The sequence below is a fragment of the Pelodiscus sinensis genome, chromosome 16 (genome assembly GCF_049634645.1).
Source record: "Pelodiscus sinensis isolate JC-2024 chromosome 16, ASM4963464v1, whole genome shotgun sequence".
Lineage (NCBI taxonomy): Eukaryota > Metazoa > Chordata > Testudines > Trionychidae > Pelodiscus > Pelodiscus sinensis.
The window spans coordinates 30,270,754-30,295,240 of NC_134726.1; the positions used below are offsets into that span (position 1 = coordinate 30,270,754).

At 46.9% G+C, this 24,487-nt stretch overlaps 1 protein-coding gene across 13 annotated transcripts in view; it reads left to right on the forward strand.

The window, feature by feature from the left end:
* SDK1 (sidekick cell adhesion molecule 1) overlaps positions 1–24,487 on the forward strand; it is an 855,588-nt gene that overhangs the window by 669,204 nt on the left and 161,897 nt on the right. For all 13 annotated transcript variants that reach the window (XM_075899629.1, XM_075899627.1, XM_075899628.1 and 10 more), the window contains 2 exons: positions 16,580–16,695; positions 22,048–22,240. In XM_075899629.1, coding sequence (XP_075755744.1) covers positions 16,580–16,695; positions 22,048–22,240 — 309 coding nt within the window. The remainder of the gene's footprint in view (positions 1–16,579; positions 16,696–22,047; positions 22,241–24,487) is intronic.

The following is a 24,487-nucleotide window of genomic DNA, read 5'->3' on the forward strand; positions in this document are numbered from 1 at the left end:
AAGATTATATTTTTAGTATCCATCTGTTTGATTTTGTAAGGAAACTGTCTGTGTTATTGATCCCATTCCGTACCCTTTTACTCAAGCCGACAATTGTGAAAATGAAAAAGAAAGTTATTTTTTTAAATACTTGAGAAGTGTTTAAATGCTGAATGAAAGCAGGGGGGTAAAATAGGTTTCCAAATGGCCTCCTGTACTTAGAATCTGTAATATGGAAAATATCCTCCAGTAACAGTAGAACAAAACTCAAAACTACAAACACTCAAAACCTTCAGACATTATGGACATGAGCCATATTACCCAACACATTGACGCAAGCTGTTTTTTTCAGAGAAGATCAATGAGATATTGGCAAAGACAAAGAACCTCTGACAATGTCACATTGTGTGAACGCTGCTCTATTCTATTTCTAAACTAAAGGGACATGGGGAAATTGCCCCCATCTCATAATAATATATTTTCCTGACCCACTCTCAAAATAAATGTGGACACTGGACATTGCTTCAGGAAAATAATAGGTCTACTTTAAATAAGAAAAGAGAGAACATAAAGTTCAAGTTGTTGTCCAAGGAATTTTTTTTAACTGGAAACTAGTGTGAAAGGAAGTGAATCTCTTAGAATTATAGCATTTAGGTCAGAAGAAACCACTAGATCATCTAGTCTAACCTCCTGTATATTATAGTCTGTCCTCACCACCCAGCACCTATACGCTAAATCCAGCAACTGAAATTAGACCAAACTAATCTATCAACACACCCTGCTCACATGAGAGGGAAGAAGCAGAGAATATGAGATGCTGACTTGGTAGCTATGTTGTATGTGACAATTCTGCCATTGTTCCGCCAACCAAGTTTTGAGGGCCAGTCTCATAGCCTAAAGTTCCAAGGAGTGGATACATAGACTGAGCTCTTTTTTTTCTTTCAAAGGCTATACCTGCCCCTATCATAAAGGCTAGAAACAGTTGAATGAATGGTGCTTCTTGAGCTCTTGAGAGGTAGAAACCACCAGATTAATGAATCCTTGTTAAATGTAATAGGGGGAGGCAGAAGAGCAAGATGAGTATACTCAACTGGGTCTGAGGCCATGTCTACACTATGGGCACGTCTAGACTGCCTGCAGCTTTCGAAAGAAGATATGCAAATTTGGCACGAATTTGCATATCTTCTTCTGATCCCATTTTCAAAAGAGTTTTTTTGGAAAAAAAAACAGTCTAGATGCAGTTCTTTTGAAAAAAAAAAACCCCTTCTTAAAAAAAAGAGGTGTACCGGGTTCTTTTGAAAGAACTGTGTCTAAACTGCTTTAAAAAAAAAACTCTTTTGAAAATGGAATCGGAAGAAGATAAGCAAATTTACACTGAATTTGCATATTTGAAAGCCACACGCAGTCTAGACATGCCCTATGAAATAAGGTCAAATTTATTAAGGTCACCTTTTTAGCACCTGATTATGTAAAGTCAAAAGTGCATGTCCCCACTATGTGCAAGAGTTCAATGTAGTTTGAAATAGTGCATCCCCAGTAAGGTGGCCAACATCGACTTTGAGAGCAATGCACTGTGGATAAGGTATCCCACAGTGGCTGCACCCCTTTCAATTCTGGGTTATGTTCCCAGTGCATGCAGTGCATCGCAGCCACCACGGACAACAAAACTCTCTCCTGGCCTTCACTTCCAGTTCCCTGCATGCTCTCCTTTCCTCACACTCCGCTTGCAGCTCCTCCAGTAGCATACTCTTCCACTTGCTTAGATTCTCTCTGTCTAAGTTGGCAGATCTCATTTGCTCCTTAAACATTTCTTCCCTAGTCCATTTTCACCTGAGTATTTGTGCCAGCTGGACAGGTGGTGGAGCCGGGGGAGTGTGCAGCAGGCTCACTACTGTTCCTGCTATAACGAAAAGCGAAGGGCAGACTTTACTGGAGATCCATTGTGGAGCATAAAACCTAATCTGTTAGAATAGAGGGAAGGTTTGCCTAAAGACAATAGGAACATATTATGCACAACGCCACAGTTATGCTTTCAAGTGGCCACTATGCAGCAGGTGTATATCAGAGTTCTTAAGGGAGCATCTGGATTCGGTTTAGTGGCAGGCATGGTAAGGTACAGGCTTGGGCATGAGCCTGCAGTCGAGGGTGTGATGGGGTCCAAGCATGTCAGAAAACCAGGGCAGGGGCTTAGTGGCACCTATGTGTTTGGCATCTCCAGCTTCCCAGGAAATTGCAACTTTCCATTCCTGCAGGAGCAGCCAGGTAGAAGGGGGAAGGAGGAGGGAGTCTGGGTGTGGCAGCGGGGCAGGGACCCATGCAGGACCCATTTGTTCACTGCTCCCACCCGACCCCCTGTTTGCCAGGAGAGTGCAACTTTCCCTTCCCTCAGGAGTGCATGGGAGGGGCCAGAGGAGAGGGGGTCCGAGTGCGGTGGCGGGAGAGGGGCACAAGCCATGCTCCATTGGGGATGCGCAAATGGAGATTTACTGCAGGGGCATCAGCTAATAGCTTCCCTGCTTCATCCAGGTTGCCATGCAAGATACCAGTCTTCTCCAAATCACACAGAGTGATAGGGAGTAGATGCTGACTGAATATGGTCAGAAACCTGGACTTTATGCTCCAGTTCTGCAAAGATGCCAGACCACTTGCTTCTGGCATGGCATGGGAAGGTGTCCTACCGTGGAGGATGGAATAAGGCAGGCCTCCCCAGAAACCCAGTGACAAGGATTAAAGAGTTCCAGAATGAGCATTATGGAGATGTGCAAGGAGAATTCTTGCTCCATCTTCAGACACATTAACAAGCTGTTCTGGAGACAGCTCTCCCCCCTCCACCCCTCCACCCCCGCCCCATGGGGTAGGCACAGTGGCTGCTACAGATCACACTCAATTGCCTTAATTCACTTTTAACAAGATTTTAAAAATGTGAACTCACTAGAAGTGCCCTCCCGGGGATCAGTGTCCAACCGTGAGATGTCCTAGGAGGAGGGGATTTTTTCCAAGGTTATGAAAAGTTCTTGACTCTTGGGAACATTGGATGCCCTGCTCTATTGCTGATCATTCCCCTCCTCCTTCTCATTCTCCTCTTACCATGCTACCCTCCACTCTGCTTGAGTGTCTTGGGAGTAATCCACGGACTGGCTAAGGAAACTGGTCATGTCCCCCCAAAGGATCATGTGCTTGTAGAAGTGGAATGTTTGCAGCAATGCTCCAGATCATCTGTTTACCTCCTTTGTCTTTTAGTATGACTGCTTCAGCTCTTTTATTTTCACTGGCACTGCTGGTATCCCTGGTGTATGCTTTCTTCTTCATGCGCTTTGCAATCTTGGCATAGATACCTGCATTCCTTTTGCTGGTTTATAGTTCTGCGAGAACAGATTCCTCTCCACACAGCAGTAAGCTCCATGCTGGTGCTTGTTTGCAAACCTGGGAACTCATGGAGCTCATGGAACTTAAACTCATGGTCAGGTGTGCTGCCTGCTCTGAGGTCTGCTTGCCATGCTGGCCACACAGGAAATGAAATTCAAATTTTCCCTGGGCTTTTTTCTGTTCGCCTGGTGAGCAGTAGAGTTGAAAAGCTATAGCCAGAGCGGTCACCGCAGGGCATTGTGGGACACTTCCAGAGGCCAAGAAAGTCAGTTTTCCTTTGACTGCACTATCACAGAATCTACTGTGCAAGGTTGAATTTAGCGATTACTTCTCATGAAGGCAGAAGTACAGAAATTAACTGTAATGCCCTTTAAAGTCAACAGAGCGGGTTTGGGGATGTGGACTCGTTGTTTGGAAAATGTATCTAATATGACTTAATTTGACCTAAACTCCCAGCGTACACCAGGCCTGAAGGTGTTTCCTTTTTAGCAATATGAAGGGAGTCACAAAGGAAATGTCAAACCCTTTTAATTGAAAACTTGCCAGTAGGGCTGCTTTCTGTGTGTAGAAAATAGTCCCGAGGAAAAACTATAGCTGCTCTCCTTGAATCCAGAATATCCTCACCAAGTGTTGGATTCTTTGTTAGTTAAAAAATAGATTTTTCCCTGTTATTCCTTTAGGCCAAGTTGTTGAAACACAGAACAAGGGACTTGCAGCGCCTTATTCATGTCCTGAGGGGAATCTGCTTAGAGCAACTGGTTGTCTGTGGTCAAATTGTGAACTGCTGCTTTATGTTGTATCAGGATGTGAGGGAGTTAGGAGCTCACTTCCCCTTTATGCCCCTACACAAAAGGGACACGGAATTACAGCCCTAGATCTCAGGCCAGGTGCTTAAGGAGAAAATGCTTCATTCCCTTATCAGCTGATGCACAATAAGAATTATGTGCTCTTGAGGCAAAACTCTTTTCAGAGCCCCACTGGGCCTGTGTAGCTTAGCACCTGAAACCACTGCATGAAAAGAACAACCAAATCCAGATTCAGAAAAAATCTGTGAGCCTGCCTTTTTGAGATGTGAAAGTTGTCATCCTGAAGGTCAGGAGCTTGGGACCTTTTTGCAGGCCTTTGTTGAAGATTTATATTTAAAACTGTTTGTCTGAATCTGTGTGAGATTTAAATGCCTATTCACACATAGCTAGAGACATGAACGCATGCTTATCCTTAGTTTCTTCTTATTTCCAACTCCATATTGGCCAGCCCCATTCAATGGCTTTTATCTGTTGTGCCCTGTGAAGTTTTCTGCTAAGAGTCATTTTAGAATGCTGCATGTTAACGTAAAATTCAAGCAGGTGAGTTCTGATACATTTTCAGTCAAATGAACTTTATTGGGAGGAATACTGAGGTTGGTTCTGTCATACCAACTTTGCTCTGAAAATTCAAGGATGACTCAAAGATGTCATACAAAGTTTGGCACTGTACTCCAATGTGATATCTTCAGTATACAAACATGACAGATGTTGAGAAATTGGAGAAGGTCCAGAGAAGAGCAACAAAAATAATTAAAGGTCTAGAAAAGATGAACTATGAGGAAAGGCTGGAAGAATTAGGTTTGTTTAGTTTGGAAAAGAGAACACTGAGAGGGGACATGATAGCAATTTTCAGTTATCTAAAAGGGTATCACAGGGAGAAGGGGGGGAAATTGTTCTCCTTGGCCTCTGGGGATAGGACAAGAAGCAATGGGCTTAAACTGCAGCAAGAGAGGTTTAGGCTGGACGTTGGGAAAAACTTCTTGTCAGGGTGTTTAAACAGTGGAAAGTTGCCTAAGGAGGTTGTGGAATCTCCATCTTTGGAGATATTTAAGAGCAGGTTAAATAGACATCTTTCAGAGATGGTCTCGACCAGGAGTGGCCAACCCATTCCAGACAATAGCAGTGGAGACAGCGTGAAGAGCTGGGGAAAAGTTGTTGAGAAAAAACAAAAAAGGCAGGGCCTCGAAGACCCGGGGGGGAGGGAACGTCCCTGGGTCTTAGCGGCCCTCCTTTTTTTTTTCTCTCAATAACTTTGCCCTGGCTCTTCACGCTGTCTCCACTGCTAATATGGCACACAAAAAAGCACTGGGAAAGGGTGAGAGGTGCAAGCTCTAGGAGGGAATTTGGGTGCAGGAGGAAGTAGAGAAGAGGATGCTGGCTCAGGGAGGAGGCTCCAGGCTGGAGAGTGTTGGGGTCAGGTGGAGGATTGGGATGCTGAGCAAGCCACAGGCTTATGGCTGTGAGAGTGCAGGAATTTGTGCTGGGGTACAGGAGGGGCTCAGGGCAGGGAGGCTGGGAATATGATGGGCTAAGGACACAGATTGAAGTGTGTGGATGGTGCAGGAGTGTTGTGGCAGAAGACTGAGGCTGTGGGTGCAGAAGTTTGGGGGTGTGCGGCTCAGGACAGGGGGTTCCAGTGTATGACAGACTCACATTTCGGGTCCGGGGGGTGCAGGAGCATTATGATGCTGCAGCCACATGGGGGCTTGGCCCTAATTGGAGGCTTGTTGACCAAGCTTCATTTTTAAATACAATATTATGTCAAACACAAAATGTTTCAGCGGGGAACCTGTTTTGAGTCAGGGGTCACTAACCCAGAGAAAAACCAGTCAAGGCCACACAAGTGAGCTGCAAAAAAACCAACCCCTCCAAAACCCCCAAGCCTCACTAATGTGGCCCTAATTGTGATGGAGGGGGCAGCGGACAGGGTGCTGGGGCAGGGTACTTGTGGTGGGAGGGTCTGGCCAGGTGGAGGGGACAGAGACAGCTGGGGCCAGTACCTGGGGATCCTAGGTCTCAGCCCATGCACTTCCTGTTCTTCCCCTCCCCTAAACAACTGGTGCGCTTCCTGAAATTCCTGGTCTGCCACTCCGCTGGGGACTTCCTTTTCCCCCTGCCCCCCACTGATACCTGCCTGTCTGCACAGGGTATGTGTGTGTAGGAGTCCCAGGACTGCCTGCCAACTTCTCAGGAAGTGCACGCTTTTCCTCTGCTCCCCAAGACAGCCGCGTGCTTCCTGAGAAGTTGGCATGCAGTCCTGGGACTCCTACGCACACACACCCTGCGCAGGCAGGCATCGGGGGGAAGGAAGTCCCCGGCAGAGTGAGAGACTGGGAATTTCAGGAAGCGCACCAGCTGTTTAGGGGAGGGGAAGAGCAGCCTGCTCTAACCCAGTCCCCCTCCCCTCCCCAAAGGCAGGCACACACCCTCCCCAACCCAATCCCCCTCTCCTCCCCTTCCCCAGAGGTAGGTATACACACTCCAACCTGATCCCCCTCTCCTCCCTTTCCTCAAAGACAGGCACATCCCCCTAACCCAATTTCTCTCTCCTCCCCTTCCCCAAAGCCAGGCACACACCCCAACCCAACCCAACCCAACCCAATCCCTTTCCCCCCTCTCTAACCTAATTCTCAGGTCCTGGGGCCGCCACCGCCGTTACAGCCGTGCGTCTCCCTCCAGGCACTGAGGCACGTGCGCTGAACGGCTGGCTTTGAGCATGAGCTGGCCGGGATGCCGTGCACAACCCAATCCCTCTCTCCTTCCCTCCGTTCCCCTTCCCCAGCGTCAGACACCTCCCCTCTCTGCTGTAACCCAATCCTTTTCCCCTCAACCTTATGCTCAGATCCCGGAGCTAGAGCTGCTGCACCACATCCGGGACGCCATGCGCACCCGCTCTCCCCCAAACCCTCTTCCCTTCTCCAAAGCCAGGCATCTCTCTTCCCCAACCTTATGCCCGGGTCCCGAAGCTGCTGCCTGAGCTCAGCGGCCGGCTGCTAGCACGTGCAAGCTGGGAGGCTGTGTGTGACCCGGCCTGCACATGCAGGATATGACGTAGTGCGCTGTGGGCCGTGAGTGGAATGGCGCAAGCTGTGAGCACTCATGCGGCTCACAGCGGCCCGGCCGTGACAGTGGCTGACCTGAGCGGTCCCCGTGTTCCGTCCTGGTTCCGTCAGGAGCTGTAATTTTTTTCTTTGTGAGCTGCATGTGGCTCGCAAGCCTCGGGTTGGCCACCGCTGGTCTAGATGGTACTGGGTCAAGTAGCTAAACGGGTGTTATAAGGAGAAGGGAGAAAAAATGTTCTTCTTCGGGTAGTCCCCGTGGGTGCTCCACTTCTGGTGTCGGGCTGGTCCCGGCGCCGCAAATCGGAGCTTTACAGAGCTGTGTGTGTGGTCGGGCAGCGCGCGTGCACTCTCGTTTCGCGCCTTTCATCTACCGCGCGCTGCCCGGCTCCCGCCAGTTCTTCTCATCCGCCTTGGGTCGCAGACGGAGCTTCCCCACTTTCTCTTCAAATTTCCCCGTTCTTCCCTTCGGCTGCTTGCCGTGGGGAAATTTCATAGTTTTAAATGTTAAAATACATAGCGCGTCTAGCCCCGTTGGCAGACGCGGTTTAAAAAAAAAAAAAAAAAAAAAAAAAAGGAAAAGAGAAAGAAAAAACCGAGTAAGAGCAGTGCTACATATATAGTGTTGGCGTTTTTTTCTGTTGCCTGCTCCGGTTACCAAAAAAAAAAAAAAAAAAAAAGACAAAGGAAATAAAATTTGGATAAAGTAAACAGAAGGAAACTAACTCAGAGAAGCTGGGGACGCATACAAGCGGCTGCACTTAGCCGGCGGTAACGTTCAGTCCCCACAATTCAAAATGCCGGGCTCCCCCGGCTTCAAAAAATGTGAAGGCTGTGCTGAACCAATGCCGGTGTCAGATGGTCACTCGGCTTGCATTCGCTGCCTTGGGGAGACTCACATCCCCCAGAAGTGCTCCCACTGTGCCAGCCTAACGACTAGAGCCCGCAAGGAGCGGGAACGTCGCCTGAAGGAGATCCTGTTTGATAAGGCTCTCATGCCTTCCACTGCCTCAGGATCCTCTGCCTCGGACCCCACCACTGATAAGCGGAAGGCTCCTTCTGAGGCTTTGTCCTCATCAAAAAAGAGGAAAGCCTCTCCTGCTCACTCCCTGCCAGCTGCTCCGCAGTCGCGGGCAAGCGCAGGTGACAAGCCGGGCACTTCTCGTTCGAGGGTAACCCGTGCTCCGTCAGTGAATAAGCCGGCCGGCACTTCAGAGTCTCGTCAGCCCCCTGCTCGGGATCCTCACCCGGCACCGGGGCTTCTTAAAGAGACAGACGCAGCGGCTCCAGTTGTATCGGTGCCGGCTGCTGAAGGGCTTTTAACCACGGCCCCCCACAGGGAGCTGTCCTCAGCACCGGCAGGGGATCAGCGTGCCCATACTCAGATGTCTGCTTCACAGCCCTTAACCCTTCACTCTCCAGGCTCTACACAGCCAGCAGCATCAACACAAAGATCAAATGCCCAGGGAATCTCTCAGAGTACCTCGCCAAGGTCTCACCACGAGCCATCCCCTTACCGTTGTGCCTCTACGCACCACGCAAGAGACCATGGGCGTTATTACCACCGCAGTCTCTCATCTCGTCACTATTATGATAGAGAGCGTAGCTGTTCACACCAGAGATATTCCAGATCTCCTTCTCCTGCGAGACGCTCACGATCACCAACTCATTCATCTAGAAGTGCATATTACGTCAGGTATGACAGCACTAGATCTTCTAGACGCTTGTCCCCTGCAAGGTCTGGCCGGCACTATACCCATCGTTATAGACCGGACTATATTGAATCATCTCATCGCAGTCACTCTCGATCTCATCGCAGGTCTCCATGTTCCTGTAGGTCAGTTAGTCCACGCTCTGGCCGCTCGGAGATCTCCAAACGTTCTCCGCTACGACGCCCTGTATCTTCTCGTTCCCCCACGCATTGTTCACGAATGTCAGACCTAGAGGAAGGGCAACTCTCGGAAGCTGATCCGGATATGTCCCCTAATACCAGTTCACCACAGCCCTCTAGGGATGAACCGTTGTCTATGAGCGAGAAGTCACCACCGGACGATCTTAGGGAATTCCAAGACCTGTTTAAACGTGTGGCGCAATCCCAGGAAGTGCAGCTCACTGAATCTCAAGCTAAACAGCATAAGTTGTTTAAGAATCTGCACCCTAAACAACAGAGAAAGATTGCACTCCCGGTAGATGAAGCCATCTTAGAAGTGGCACAGGATATCTGGCAGACGCCAACGTCGATACCGCCCACTAATAAGAAAATTGATAAGAAGTATTTTGTCTCATCCAAAGGTCTGGATTTTCTTTTCAATCACCCCCAGCCGAATTCCCTGATAGTGGATGCGGTTCGTCACAAGAACAAAATGCCCCAATTTAAGAATTCCCTACCGGATAGGGAGACAAAGAAATTGGACCACTTTGGTCGGAAAGTTTACTCCTCCTCAACCTTGCTACTGAGGGTCGCCAATTATGCTGCTCTGCTATCGAACCATAACTTTGATAATTACTCTAAGTTACCGGAACTTATGCAGCACCTCCCTGACAGTAAGAAGTCTCTCCTTAGATCGGTTGTCCAGGAAGGTTTCACCGCATGTAGGACAGCCCTTCAGATAGCCGCGGACATTGCCGACACAGCCGCTCGAGCGATGGCAACAGGCATTGCGATGAGGAGAGCTTCCTGGCTATTGTCAGCGGGAGCCCCTAAGGAGTTGAACTCCAAAGTGGAAGATTTACCCTTTGATTGCCAGAAGTTGTTTGCTTCTACTACCGATGAGATCCTCCATTCTGGCAAGGACTCTCGTATGACCCTCCGTTCTCTGGGGATGTACACGTCACCTTTTAAACGCAGACGATACTACCCCTTCCAGAGGAGATATGATTTTTTCCCCTATAAGCAGCAGCAGCAGCATCAGCAACAGCAGCGTGGATCCGACCAGCCTAGATTCAGACAGCGCCCTCAGCGCAAACGTCAACAACAGAACCGCTCTGCTGCTCGGCCTTCCCAGAAGCAGCAGGTTTGACTTCCGTGCAGAGGACGCGAACATATCTCCACCGGTCAACACTCTAAAGCCTGCAATCACCACCACCACCTTATTCCACCACCGCCTGAGGCCATTTCTTCATCAATGGGCCACCATTACCTCGGACCGATGGGTCCTAGAGGTCATATCATCGGGCCTGACAATCCCGTTCGCATCAATCCCTCCTACCACTCCTCCCACCCCATCCCTTCTCAGGGACCCGTCTCATGGGGCCGCTCTTCGAGAAGAGGTTCTTCACCTACTCGAGATTGGAGCCATAGAGAGAGTACCCGACGAATTTCGAGGCAAAGGGTTCTACTCCAGGTATTTCCTGGTTCCCAAAAAGTCCGGCGGGTGGAGACCCATCCTCGATCTGAGGGGTCTCAACCGTTTTATCCGAAAGCAGCGCTTCAAAATGACCACCCTGGCCAAAATCATGCCAGCTCTAAACAAAGGAGATTGGTTCGCAGTCCTGGATTTGCAAGACGCATATTTCCATGTAACGATTCACATAGCGCACAGGCGTTTTCTCAGATTCGTAGTGGGCGACGATCATTTTCAATACAGGGTCCTGCCTTTCGGCCTCATTTCGGCCCCAAGGGTGTTCTCCAAGACACTAGCGGTAGTGGCTGCCCATCTTCGAAGGATAGGAGTCGTTATCTTCCCCTACCTCGACGATTGCCTCATCAAGGCACGCACCCAGTTAGAGGCTCAGCACATGGTAGTCGCAACTCAGGAGTTGTTCGACTCCCTCGGCCTTATCGTGAACACTCAAAAATCACGCCCACTACCAACACAGATTTTAAACTTCATAGGAGCGCGTCTCGACTCCCAGTCGGAAAGAGTCCACCTTCCACTCGAGCGTTTTCAAGTAATGCAAGACCTGATAAAAACAGTCTTGCAAGCTCCAATGCTCCCGGTACGCGTGTGTCTACAGCTTCTGGGACATATGGCTTCCACAACAATCATAGTGCGCCATTCAAGGCTACACCTCAGGTGTCTGCAGCATTGGCTAAGCACGGTTTACAAGCCTATGGACCACAGCATCCGCAAGACTGTGGTACTTCCAGTACATGTCAAGGACTCCCTAGTATGGTGGACGAATCACAAGAACATGCTGTCAGGAGTCCCCTTCCATGCACCACAACCGTCACGAGAGATAACCACAGACGCTTCTCTCATCGGCTGGGGTGCCCACATGGGCACAAAAACAGTTCAGGGTCGTTGGTCCACGATGGAGATGATGCTCCATATCAATCTTCTCGAGCTTCGGGCCGTGTTTCATGCCTGCAAACACTTCAAGGTATACATGAGAGGTACTGTCACCAGAATTCTCACGGACAATGTAGTGGCAATGTACTACATAAACAGACAGGGGGGTGCCCGATCCCGTTCACTTTGCGCAGAGGCGATCCGCCTCTGGAAATGGTGCATTCGAAACAACATCTCTATAGTCGCGTCATACTTACCGGGTGTGAGCAATACCACAGCGGATGCACTGAGCAGGTATTTCCCCCAGGACCACGAGTGGGTGATCCGCACAGATGTCATCTTAACTCTCTTCCATCAGTGGGGGTTTCCGGTGATAGATCTCTTCGCAACACATGCCAACGCGAAATGCACAGCTTACTGTTCCAGAGCGGGAGTGGGACCTCACTCTCTGGGAGACGCATTCCTCCTTCACTGGGGCACATCACTCTTGTATGCATTCCCCCCTGTTGTACTCATTCCCAGAGTACTCGAGAAGATTGTGATGGACAGGGCCCGAGTGATACTTATAGCCCCAGCATGGCCCAGGCAGCCATGGTACTCGACCCTTCGGCAGCTCTCTGTACGAGCACCGCGCCGACTACCTTGCCTACCGGACTTGCTGACACAACAGAGAGGCTCCCTGCGTCACCCAAAGCTGGATACTCTGCACCTCACTGCATGGATGGTACATGGTTCAGCGAGTCCGAGAATCTTTGTTCGGACCAGGTGAAGCGTGTTCTCCTGCACAGCAGGAGAGATTCCACCAGGAAAACTTACCTGTCAAAGTGGTCCAGATTTGTACGATGGTGTGCTCCTAAACTCCTGGATCCCTTGCTTTCGCCGATGCATGTATTATTGGACTATGTCCTCCAGCTGCAGGCAACCGGACTAGCCATTTCATCACTTAAGGTCCATATAGCGGCGATAGCTGCCTTTCACTACCCCGTTGAAGGCAAGTCAGTTTTTTCTCACCCCATGATGGCTAGATTTCTCAGAGGATTGGCTAACCTCAACCCACCACGGAGGCCTCCGCCACCTGCATGGAGTCTTGACCTGGTACTTGATGTCCTCACTAGGCCACCGTTTGAACCGTTGGCCACGGTACCACTACCGATGCTTACAATGAAGGTACTCTTTCTTCTGGCCATAACATCAGCACGCAGGGTGAGCGAGTTATCCGCACTAATGTCAACACCTCCCTATACAGTCTTCAACCCGGAATCAGTGATACTGAGGTCTCATCCAGCCTTTCTACCTAAAGTCTGTTCGGAATTTCACATAAACGAACCAATCGTTCTGCCATGTTTCTACCCAAAACCGCATGCATCTCAGCGAGACGCTCTCCTGCATACGCTTGATGTCCGTAGAGCTCTGGCTTTCTATATAGACAGAACCCGTGCTTTACGTAAGACAGACCGCCTCTTCATTTCAACATCGGGGCCTTCTAGGGGCAAGTTCTTATCCGCCCAGCGCATTTCCAAACTGGTTGTCTCTTGTATTACGACGTGCTATACTATTCGTAAGAAGTCTCTCACCTCGCAACCTAGAGCTCACTCAACACGAGCAGTTGCTGCGTCTACAGCTTTCGTGAAAGGTGTCCCTCTTCGTGACATCTGCCGTGCTGCGACTTGGTCTTCAAATTCTACCTTCTCAAGACATTATGCAATTGTTCAGCACTTCGCCTCTGACTCAGCAGTAGCCTTGGCAGTGTTGCCTGCTGCTCAGAATACCGATTCCGAAACACACGTTTAGCCGAGATTACTGCTTCGGAGTCACCAGAAGTGGAGCACCCACGGGGACTACCCGAAGAAGAAAAGGAAGTTACTCACTTCGTGCAGTAACGATCGTTCTTCGAGGTGTGTCCCCGTGGGTGCTCCACGACCCGCCCTCCTCCCTGCTTCGGAATCTTGTCTTTCTGTCTTTCAGATAGGCGGTGAGACGAACTGGCGGGAGCCGGGCAGCGCGCGGTAGATGAAAGGCGCGAAACGAGAGTGCACGCGCGCTGCCCGACCACACACACAGCTCTGTAAAGCTCCGATTTGCGGCGCCGGGACCAGCCCGACACCAGAAGTGGAGCACCCACGGGGACACACCTCGAAGAACGATCGTTACTGCACGAAGTGAGTAACTTCCTTTTCTCCTTGGCATCTGATGATAGGACAAGAAGCAATGGGCTTAAATTGCAGCAAGGGAGATTTAGGTGGACATTAGGAAAACTTCCCAACTGTGCTATTAGCCAGGGGATAGAAATGGTGTCCCTGGCCTCTGTTTTGGAAGGCTGGAGATGGATGGCATGAGACAAATGGCTTGGTTATTGTCTTCGGTCCATCCCCTCCGGGGTAGCTGGTGTTGGCCGCTGTCAGCAGACAGGCTACTGGGCTAAATGGACCTTTGGTCTGACCCAGTACGGCCGTTCTAAGCGCAGGGCTCAGGGTCGGGGGTCTCACTGGACCACCTTGATTTTCATGCAAACCTGCTCCTGGGTGGCCAGGCTGGCAGCTATCCTGCCCTAGACAGCCACTTTCCTGTGCCTAGTGCGGAGGTCGTGGATGAGGTCCACGATCTCCGCACTAGACCAGGCGGGCGCCCGCCTCTTACAGCCTCGGGCAGGCTCCTGGGAGCCGCCAGCCTGGTCCCGGGAAGAGGCGGAGGGCTGGGTGGCAGCGGGTGGCTGGTTCGTGACGTGCCAGGTGCAGGGTCTGCTGGCTGGGTGCTGGCAGGCTTGCACCTGGCATGGACACTGTAGCCAGACCATGCCCCTTTAAGGGGTCCGGGGCCGGGAGGGGGGCAGAAGAGTTTCCCTGGTGGTGCCCAGAGTGGCCACCAGGGAAAGCTGGGGAGGGCTAGCCTCCCACTAGTTTGAATTAAGTGGCTACACAGCCCTTAATTCGAACTACTTAATTTGAACTAGGTGTTAGTCCTCGTAGAATGAGGTTTACCTAGTTCGAATTAAGCGCTCTGATAGTTCGAATTAAGTTCGAACTAGCGGTTTGTATGTGTGGCGCCTATCAAAGTTAATTCGAACTAACGTCTGTTAATTCGAACTACTAACGTCTGTTAGTTCGAATTAACTTTGTAGTGTAGACATACCCTAGGAAGGCAATGTGCAGGGTATAGAAAATATTTTACAACAGCTTTTGTAGGTATGTACTATTAGGAATGGCTTGATATTTAACTATCATATATCCTGCATAATGATATTCAGTCATCTTTGCATGTATTCATTGTACTGTGTGAACAACAGACTTATTCCTTGTAGTATTTCTAATTTAAAGAAACAAGTGATGGAATTTTAGAGAGAAAAATTGTGTGTGCGTGTGTAGTGAGAGAGAGCGCTGATCATAGCTTTCTAATATCAAACTAAGCATAAAATATGTTTAAAACACTTCTCTCCTATAATAGGAAATCTCTGACAAATATATTGTTATAAAAATAATAAAGAAATATACAGGAAAGTAGGGATTTTAATAAAAAAAAAGCTTTTCTAATGTGAACCATCAAATATACAAAACACTACACAGGGAAGCTATGAATAGGACTATACACAGATCACAAATACACAGATCTTTGATAAGAAGAGGTTTGTTTATGTGGGATAATATTTCCTAAGCAATGTATTATACAATTGTAATGCTATCAAAATATTCACATGAATCTCTAAGCCATAAGAACTTCATATAGCAGAGATAACATTGTAAGCCTTATAATGTATACTGAGGATTCTAATATTCTACTTCCCAAGGTAATTTAGAGCACCTCTGCATACATTGTGACTGAACTTGCTGATTATGTATAATCCATGAGTAATGACATTAGAAGTCAGTTTAAGGACATAGTATTCTGGTTAATGAGTAATAACATATTTTTATGGTGCATATAGAAGGGTGAAAAAAGTAACAAACATGTTACAGAAATTTATCAGGGAGTTTTTTTAGACTAAACAGAAGAGCGATGCATGATTGAGTAGTTTATAATGTCTTTCCCCAAATTCTTGCTTTATACCATGTTTTTCTTTTGTAAGGTTCATTGGAGGAGATCCGCGGCTACCATAAATTTATCATAGCTCTTCTGGCTTCTATGCAGCTGGGACTATGTGTACCTGCCGAGGATCTGCTCCCTTATGGTCAACTGAGTTTTATTAGTTTGGGATGGGTCGTTTTCCACTAATGCTTTTATTTCCACTTAGTGAATTTGAAGTTTTAAAAGCTTATGCTCTGATTTTGAAAGGCAGGGAGCAGTCACAACTTTCATTGGACTTCATGAGAATTAGGAATATTTCCCAGACTCAGTTTTAATTTTCATTAAAAAATACTCATTTGAATGTATTGAAAATAGTACTTTTAAAGCTTCAGAAACACTGATGGGAATTTCCTCCCTTTAAGGAATATAAATAAACATGGCCACCAATGGATAGTTCTCTGAAAACATATTATTTCTAATACATATTATTTTTTCTGACTTTCAGAGGGTTTGGCACATCTTGGTTGAATATGTATGCACTGTATGAAGAATATCATAATAGGATGGAAAAAGAAAATGAGAAAAAAAATCCTTTATTCCGGGGGATAATATATATGCCACGGGAGATTCTGTTTCAGAACAGTAAACGATAAACAGATGCAGTCACCATAATATGATTCCTCAATTAGCATTCCTATATGTTTACAATGTATCTTTGTCTGTCTGCTGAGAGGGCCTGTTTGATTTTAAAGGATTTAAGGAATTTCTTGGTGAAACCATTGATTTGCCCTTATAGCCATGGATAATTGAAAGAGATGTATTCACCTATCATCACCGAAGGTTCTGTCTCAAGTTTCTAGAAGAAGCTCATCAATGGAATAATAAGCCACAAGAACTATTTCATCCCTTCCCTTTACCCATTAAAGGAATCTCCAATAGAAAATGAGAAATTACCCAATTACCTTTCTCTTTAAGTCGCTGCTGGGCACCAAAATCATAAATCACACATCCCTTTTCTCAGCACTGTTGTTATTTCCTGTGAAACTTGAATGGTAGCTAAAGGCTTCTAAATTCACCTTTTCTTCTCCTCCCATCATTCCTCCACCTTTAATCTGTTTTCCCTGATGACTTTTAACAGTGCCCACAGCACCACCTCAGAATGTACAAGCTGTAGCCGTGAACTCCACGACAATCCAGTTCCTATGGACTCCTCCACCACAGCAATTTATCAATGGTATCAATCAGGGATACAAGGTAAGTCAAACAAAGTTTGGATCAAGGCATTTTAAATTTCTTGTTATGTAACTTCATTGGTGTCAAGATTGGGGAATTCTGTGCTTCTCTGGAGCTCTGCTGTATATCATCAGTGACAGTGTCTTACATCAGAAGGAAGCTTATGTTAAATTAAATGAGTTGCGCCACTGCTAACATATATCTGCTGACTATGTTAGTTCTCAGTTAGAGGACAGGAACATTCGATCAGTTCCAAATCCTAATTCTTTTGATGCTAAATCTGAGATTTTTAAAGGCATAAATAAATTAGAGAATAATTTGTCCAGTCAATAGGAACCCGGTACATAAAGGGCCTTTATGCTTTTGGAAAATTAACCACTTTATTTCTGTCTACACTAAGGCAAAATTCCCTCTCACTTTACTGTGATCAGGATTTCACCCTACATTTTTTTCCAGTTTCCCATATTTTACATTTGCTTTTTTGTTTCGATCAGAAGCACTTAACATACTTAATTCCAACTCTCAGTCCAGCGATGTTGAAGACTTTCGTTGCATAGCTATTTATTCTGTAAGCTGCACATTCCTTAGCAACTGTATAAAATGACTAAAAGCCTGCTACAACTATCAACAGCTTTATTGAAACTGTCAAAACCCTATTTGCTTGGATTTCTTTTAAATTCCACTAGATTGCATCAGTTTTATAGTTCTTGTTTCTCATGGGAATTCTGAATTGTTGGGCATGGGCACAATGTTTCTGCCACATTTACATCCACCACATCATATAGTCAAGGTTCCAACCATTAGGTCTTTCGCTGGCACTTTATAGATCTTTTCTTAAACAAATCTCTAGGGCTACACTACAAGGTTATTTCAAAATAAATTATTTTGAAATAACTATTTTGAAATAATATGTTCACACTACAAATCCCCATTGAAATAGCACAGATCTATATTGAAATAGCCTGTCCACACTGATTGGAGGCTGAATCACATTTAAAGTCCCCCTCGTCAGGGCATCAGGAGAGCAATCACCTCCTGGAGCCGCTGCCTGAAGCTATCAGAGACTTGTGCTTAAAGGCTCCCCTCTTCAGCCATGTCTCAGACCCTTCTCTATTGCCACCCTCCTTGATGGAGAGCAAACATTACACCGCATTTTCTGGTTACCCTTATGGATGCTACAGCACTCCTACCATGGAGCTGGACCTACTGCACAGTAGTATCAGTCTCAAGACCTCCTGCTGCACTTCCTGGTGCAATTAATATAATTAATGCAGGGCATCCTCATGGCACTGCAGGACCAAGATGGCCAGCTTAGACTGGGGCACCTTCTCACCCCGGCCCGGGTGCTCCTCCCACCCCATAGTTCCCTCCATTCTGCCCAGCATGCCATGCGCTGCCACTTCTGGCAACTGGTGGGACCAGATCATTTTGGAGCGGTGGAACGACCAGCAGTGGCTCCAGAACTTCTGCATGCAGAAGGACACCTTCATGGAACTCTGAGTGGCTTGCACCTGCCCTCTGGTGATGGAACATCCACATACAACCTGCCATCCCCTCCAGAAGTGAGTCAGAATCACCCTCTGGAAGCTTGCCATGCCAGACAGCTGCCGCTCCATCAGGAACCTGTTCAGCATCAGGAGACTGACCGTCGGGGCCGTGCTCATGGAGGTATGACTCTCTTGCTAGTGTCCCAGGAGGGTTGTGAACTACTGCAATAGCTTCCCTAAGGGTGTGGGGGGTGGAATGTCCATCCCAAGGGGTTTTGCAGTCCCAGCTTCACAAAGCCCTGCTGGGGATGGGGTAGTTGGGGTTGTTCCTGCTGTGGGAAGGGACTGGGGCTCAGGGACCTCCCAAGGGCTCCTGCAACCCTGTGAATCTGTTTTCCTATGTTTTTACAGGTGGTGAGAGCTATCAATGTCATCCTGCTGTGGAAGGTCATCACCCTGGGCGATGTTGACCCCATCGTTGCTGGCTTTGCCTCCATAGGCTTCCCCAACTGCGGGGGAGGAGGAGACACCCATATCCCCATCCCCATCCTGGTCCCCAGCCACTGGGCCTCTGAGTATATAAATAGGAAGGCATACTTTTCCATGGTCCTGCAGACCCTCGTGGATCACCAGGACTGCTTCACAGACATTAACGTTGGGTGGTTGGGGAAGGCGCATGCCATCCACATATACTAGAACTCAAGCCTTTTCCAGAGGATTCACACTGGCACTTTTTCCCCCGACCGCATCATCAGGGACATGGACATGCCCATCTGCATCATGGGTGATGCAGCCTACCCCTTGCTCCTGTGGCTAATGAAGCCCTTCATGGTCTACCTGGACCCCACCAAAGAACAGTACAACACCAGGCTCAGCGGGTGCTGCATTGTTGTGGAGGGTGCCTTTGGCCACCTCAAAGGGAGATTCTGGTGCATCCTTACCCGCCTCAGCCTTGGCGACTGAAACATCCCCCAGGTGGTGGCAACCTGCTGTATTCTCCACAATTTGTGTGAGAATAAAAGGGAGATTTTCCTACCAGAGTGGGGGGCAGAGGCAGAGCAGCTTGCCAGGGCTTTTGAACAGCCACACACGGCTGCCATAGGCAAGCCCATCTGGGGGCTGTGCACATCTGGGAGGCCTTGAGGGAGAGTTTCAGCTAAGGTCAGCTGTGAGGCTTCCCCAGGCTTCCCCAAAAGGGGCCTCTGCATTGCTCCGCCGTGCTTTTCCTCCCCCACACCTCCTTTCCCCACTCCCCTGCAGATAAAATAAACCAGACTTTTTGTTTTGGAACAATTAACTCAGTGATTTTTATTGGTGAAATATATAACTGGGAAGGGACTGGTGAAAGAACCCAGTTGTGGAGAGGGAGAAGGAGGGGGACAGAGGGGCTCAGGGATGGGGCTTGGACTGGCGCCTGCCTCGGGCATTTTGGGATACTTCGGTTGCCTAAGAGGCCTCACCACCTCATGTGCGCAGCTCTCGGTGGCCCCAGGGGAGAGCTAGGAGGAGAAGCCAGGAGATGGGTGGGAGTGAATGCTGGAGGGACTTGGAGGGGAGCAGATGCTGGAGGATGGCCACTGGCGCACATTTCTTTTATTTTAATCCGCACCTGCTCCTGGGTGTGAGTGTGCCCCTTCTGGGCCAGGCTTGCAGCCATCCAGCTGTAATTGTCTGCATTCTTACACCTCGTGCAAAGATCCTGGAGATTCAACTCCTCACCCCAGACCTCTATGAGATCCACAATCTCTGCACCAGTCCAGGATGGGGCCCTCTTCCGCCCATAGACAGGAGCTTCTGAGGTGGCTGCTGGTGTGCTTGCAGATGTGGGGGGGTTGGAGGGAGCACTGGGGTCGCTCATGGCAGCAGGGAATGCTGAGGCCGGTGTTGTTGTATGGCATGATGCGAGCAGAGCCTGTGTCATGGCACAAGCCCTTTCCCTTCTGCTTGTATCTTTAAAGGCTACAGGAGAAGGGAAACTATAGAGTTTTGAGGGGTGTGGACAGAGTGGCCACCAAGGCAGCTGTGAGAAGCCCTGGAGGCCAATTATTTCAAAATAAGCACAACTGTGCTGTCCACACTCACCCTATTTGGAAATAACTATTTCAAAAGAGACATTATTCCTCATGAAATGAGGGTTTATTTCAGAATAAGAAGCCCATTATTTCAAAATCATTTCAAAATAACGTGCTTGCTGTGTGGATACTCACCTTGTTGTTTAAAAATAATGTGAGTTATTGCAAAATAACTCTGTAGTGCAGACGTGCCCAAAGGCACTTGACTATAAGTGTCCTCATTTTAGAAAGAGCTGAGTACCCAAACATTCAGAGAGGTCAAATGGTGGTCACAAGTGCTGCGTACCTATGTGAAAAGGGCTAATGAAGTCCTAGCATGCATTAGGTGAGATATATCCAGTAGAGACAAAGACATATTAGTATCATTATACAAGGCACTGGTGAGCCCCCATCTGGAATACCATGTGCAATTCTGATCTCGCATGTTTAAAAAAGAAGAATTCAAGCTAGAAGAGGGGCCTAGAAGGGCAAGTAGGATAATCCAAAGAATGGGAAACCTACCTTATGAGAAGACACTCAAAGAGCTTGGCTTGTTTAACCAAACCAAAAGAAGGCTGAGGGGAGATATAACTGCTCCCTACAAATACATCAGAGTGATAAATATCTGGGTGGGAGAAGAGTTATTTGCATTGAGTGCTTATGTGGGCATAAGAAAATTGGCCATTAAGAAGTTTAGGCTCAAAATTAGCAAATGTTTCCAACCATCAGAAGAGTGAAATTGTGGAACAGCCTCCCAAGCAGAGCAGTGAGGCAAAAAACCTCACCAACTTCAAGAGTAAGCTTGGCAAATTTATGGAAGGGATAGTATGATGGGACTGCCTATGATGGCATGAAGCCCACGGGTGACTGCCAGTGGCAAAAATCCCCTGCGGCCAGAGACAGGACACAAGATGGGGAGGGCTCTGAGTTACTACAGAGAATTCTTTCAGAGGTATCTGCCTGGTGGTTCTTGCCCATATGCTCAGAGTCTAACTGATTGCCCTACTTAGGGTCAGGAAGGAATTTTCCTATCGATTAGATTGGCAGAGACCCTGGGCAGCCGGGTTCACCTTTCTCTGCAGCATGGGGTATGGGTCACTTGCAGGTTTAAACTAGTGTAAATGGTGAATTCTCTGTAACACGAAACATGATTTAAGAACTTCAGTAACTCAGCCAGGGTACGTCTACCCTTGCTCCTTATCTCGAGATAGGGATGCAAATGTAGTGTACCGAAATTGCTAATGAAGCGCGGGATTTAAATATTTAAATAAAATAAGGAGTAACAGTTATTTCGAGAGAAGGGTTTTCTCTTGAAATAACGCTGCTACACGGGGCATTTTATTTCGAAATACCACTATTTCAAAATGGCGCCTGGACGTGATTATGCTAATTAAGGGTGAGATATTTAAATCCTGCGCTTCATTAGCATCTCAGGATAGGGAGCAAGTGTAGACATACACCCAGAGTTTATGGGTCTAGTACAGGAGTTGGTGGATGTTGTTCTGTGACCAGTAATCTGCAGAAGGTCACACTAAATGATCATGGTGGTCTCTTCTGACCTTAAAGTCTATGAGTCTGAAAAATAGCTCGCTTTACGTACTTAAATATGGATAGAGGAACCTAACATTTGGCCCCCAACTTGGAAAAACTATGGCCATTTATTTTTAAAACATGCTTGTTATTTTCTGTCGTGAGTTGATCTTAACATACAAGCTCATCTAGTGAACTCAGAAGCAGCATTGTTTCACGTTGCATAATGATAGCGTTTGCAAGTATTGTGAGTAGAAACAACTTTTAATGAGCGTTAATCTGTATTTACATTTTCTCTCTTCCAGCTCCTGGCATGGCCAGTGGCTGAACCAGAATCTGTGACTGTGGTCACCATTGCTCCTGATTTTCATGGAGTTCACAGTGGCTGCATTACCAACTTGAAGAAATTCACTGCTTATTACACATCAGTGCTTTGTTTCACTACCCCAGGGGATGGACCACGAAGCCCACCACAGCTGTTGTGCACTCATGAAGACAGTGAGTATAGCAAAGTCCAGCCAGCATTCTCCGGCAGTGCCTGAAAATGGTTCTGCTAAAAGTGATGGTCAAAATTTTCAAACCTGGCTTCCGAAGACAAGGTTCCTAAATCCATATTTAGTCAGATAAAAGAAAGAGATCTGATTTTCATCTGTAGCACACACTGAAGTCAATGAAAATCAGGCCGCTATAAATTTAAATATTTACATACCCAAATATGGATTTAGGAGCCTAAATTTAGACATCAGATATGATCATTGCCTGGAAGCACATTGAAAATGTAATTGCTTATTTGCATGCTAGATATGTTTTATGCATTTTTTTTTTATTCAAGTATTTGAAAGGTGAGATCATTATTCTGAGCCTGTCTGCCAAATCCAGCTCAAATCTGCACCAAGGATTGAGAATGAGTCTGGAAGTTCAGTACAGAGATTATTCGCTGCATCTCAAAACCTCACACATTTTAGCCCAATTTGGTTCATGTGGAAGTGTCCGCTCAAGAGAGGTTTAGGATTGATATGCCTGCAGGGGCCAGGAGGAGTTACTGCAGGTCAAGATTAAATTGCAGTCGCAAAGCTATCTGAAGGAGGTTTACACAATCGTCTGTCTTCTCTAATCTTAGCTCTGGGCAGTGCTTTTAATCCCCTTTCCCTCACTGAATGCTGTTCTGACAACCCAAAATATAAAAGTAAGTTAGAAAAAATTGCTTAATGTATCCAGGTTATCTGGTGGTTTTTGAAATAGTGTTTTGTTTTAATAACCTTTGGTTAGGCTAGTCATTGTTCCTGCAAAAAAGAGCCTTGTTACGGGCAGCATAAGAGTTCAAGAAGTAAGTTTTCAAATGCTGGACCAATTGTCCGTGAGAAAGTGTTGAAAGGACATAAAAGAAACATATCTACTTATCCAAAGATTTTCTCCTTCATAGTCCATCTCCCCTGGGTGCTAGAAAGTGTGATATCTCTGTGCTCAAAGAGCAGATTACCTGCTGCTAGAACTTTTAAATGTTAGCAGATCACTGAAACAGAATTATAACCACCAGGAATCTGAGCCAATAATTTAACTTTGTATGTGTTTACTGAAGCATTAAAGCTGGAAGACAAGGAGGAAAGAGAAACAGTTATTGTATTTGGCAAATACTGAATAGGTGGTATGATTTTTTAAAAGACTCTTCAGAAAATAATTTCTTTGGTATTGCAATGGCTCAAAAGGAGAGCCAGCATTAGGATATTTGTACAGTCTGTGACTTCAGAGGACACACTACCACATCCTGGGTGTGGCTTCTGGCTTTGGGTTCTTGAGCTTGGTCTGTATGTGTGAATTTCCCTTTCATATTTCACTGGATACATCTGCATGGTGAAAGAAGATGCAAACTTTAAATCCGAAGAGAATATAAACCTTCCAGACTTCTGCTAACAGTTGGTTACATTCTGCCTTTCTTTAGAACAATGCTTGGTGATTCTGCAAAAGAATTTGTTTACTAATCAATGGCAGATCAAACATGAATTGACATCCTAGGTGAACACAGCCTTTGATGGCTTAATTTAGCTGGTTCCATCTTTTCACAATTGTACAACAAAATTAAAATAGGATTGTAACACTGTGGGTTGAGTGAAATCAAGACTAGGAATACCGATTATCACTTCTTCCTGAATACTGCATACTTACTATTGTTAGATATTCCTAAGATTTATACTGGAGTAGCTGTTCTTTCTATAATGCTTTGACTACTGGCTATTGGAGAATGACTTCAGAGGTTTCCCTACCTGGGATAGCACAATTGCAAATGTGGCTATAGCCAGCCTATTGGCAAGCTTTTTTTTTCATAGCAGGAAGGCAATGAGAAACTGCACGAAAGGGAAGAGGAAATAAAATACAAATGTGCAGCCCAGAAATTGCCAACTGGTGTCAGCAGAGCTGGAGGATAGCGTTTTTGGGCAGGAATCCAGATAACAAAAAGCACAGTGAATATAAAATAAGCCAAAAGCTCCCTTTTCCAGTGCATCGACTGAAGAGAGAAATGCAAGTTGGATCAAAAATCAGTCAGGTTGTCTTCCTTGAAGATCAAAATTGAGGGAGGATGGTGTATTCTTGACAGTCATTCCATTTTATAGTCTTTCATTGCACACCAGGGAACTGAACATTTCAAGAGCTCTTGAGCTACACCATAAAAATCCTTTAAAGTTTCACAGAGTTGTATACATTTTACAGAGAATAGTTACCATTTTCCTGGAGATTTTTTATGTTTTG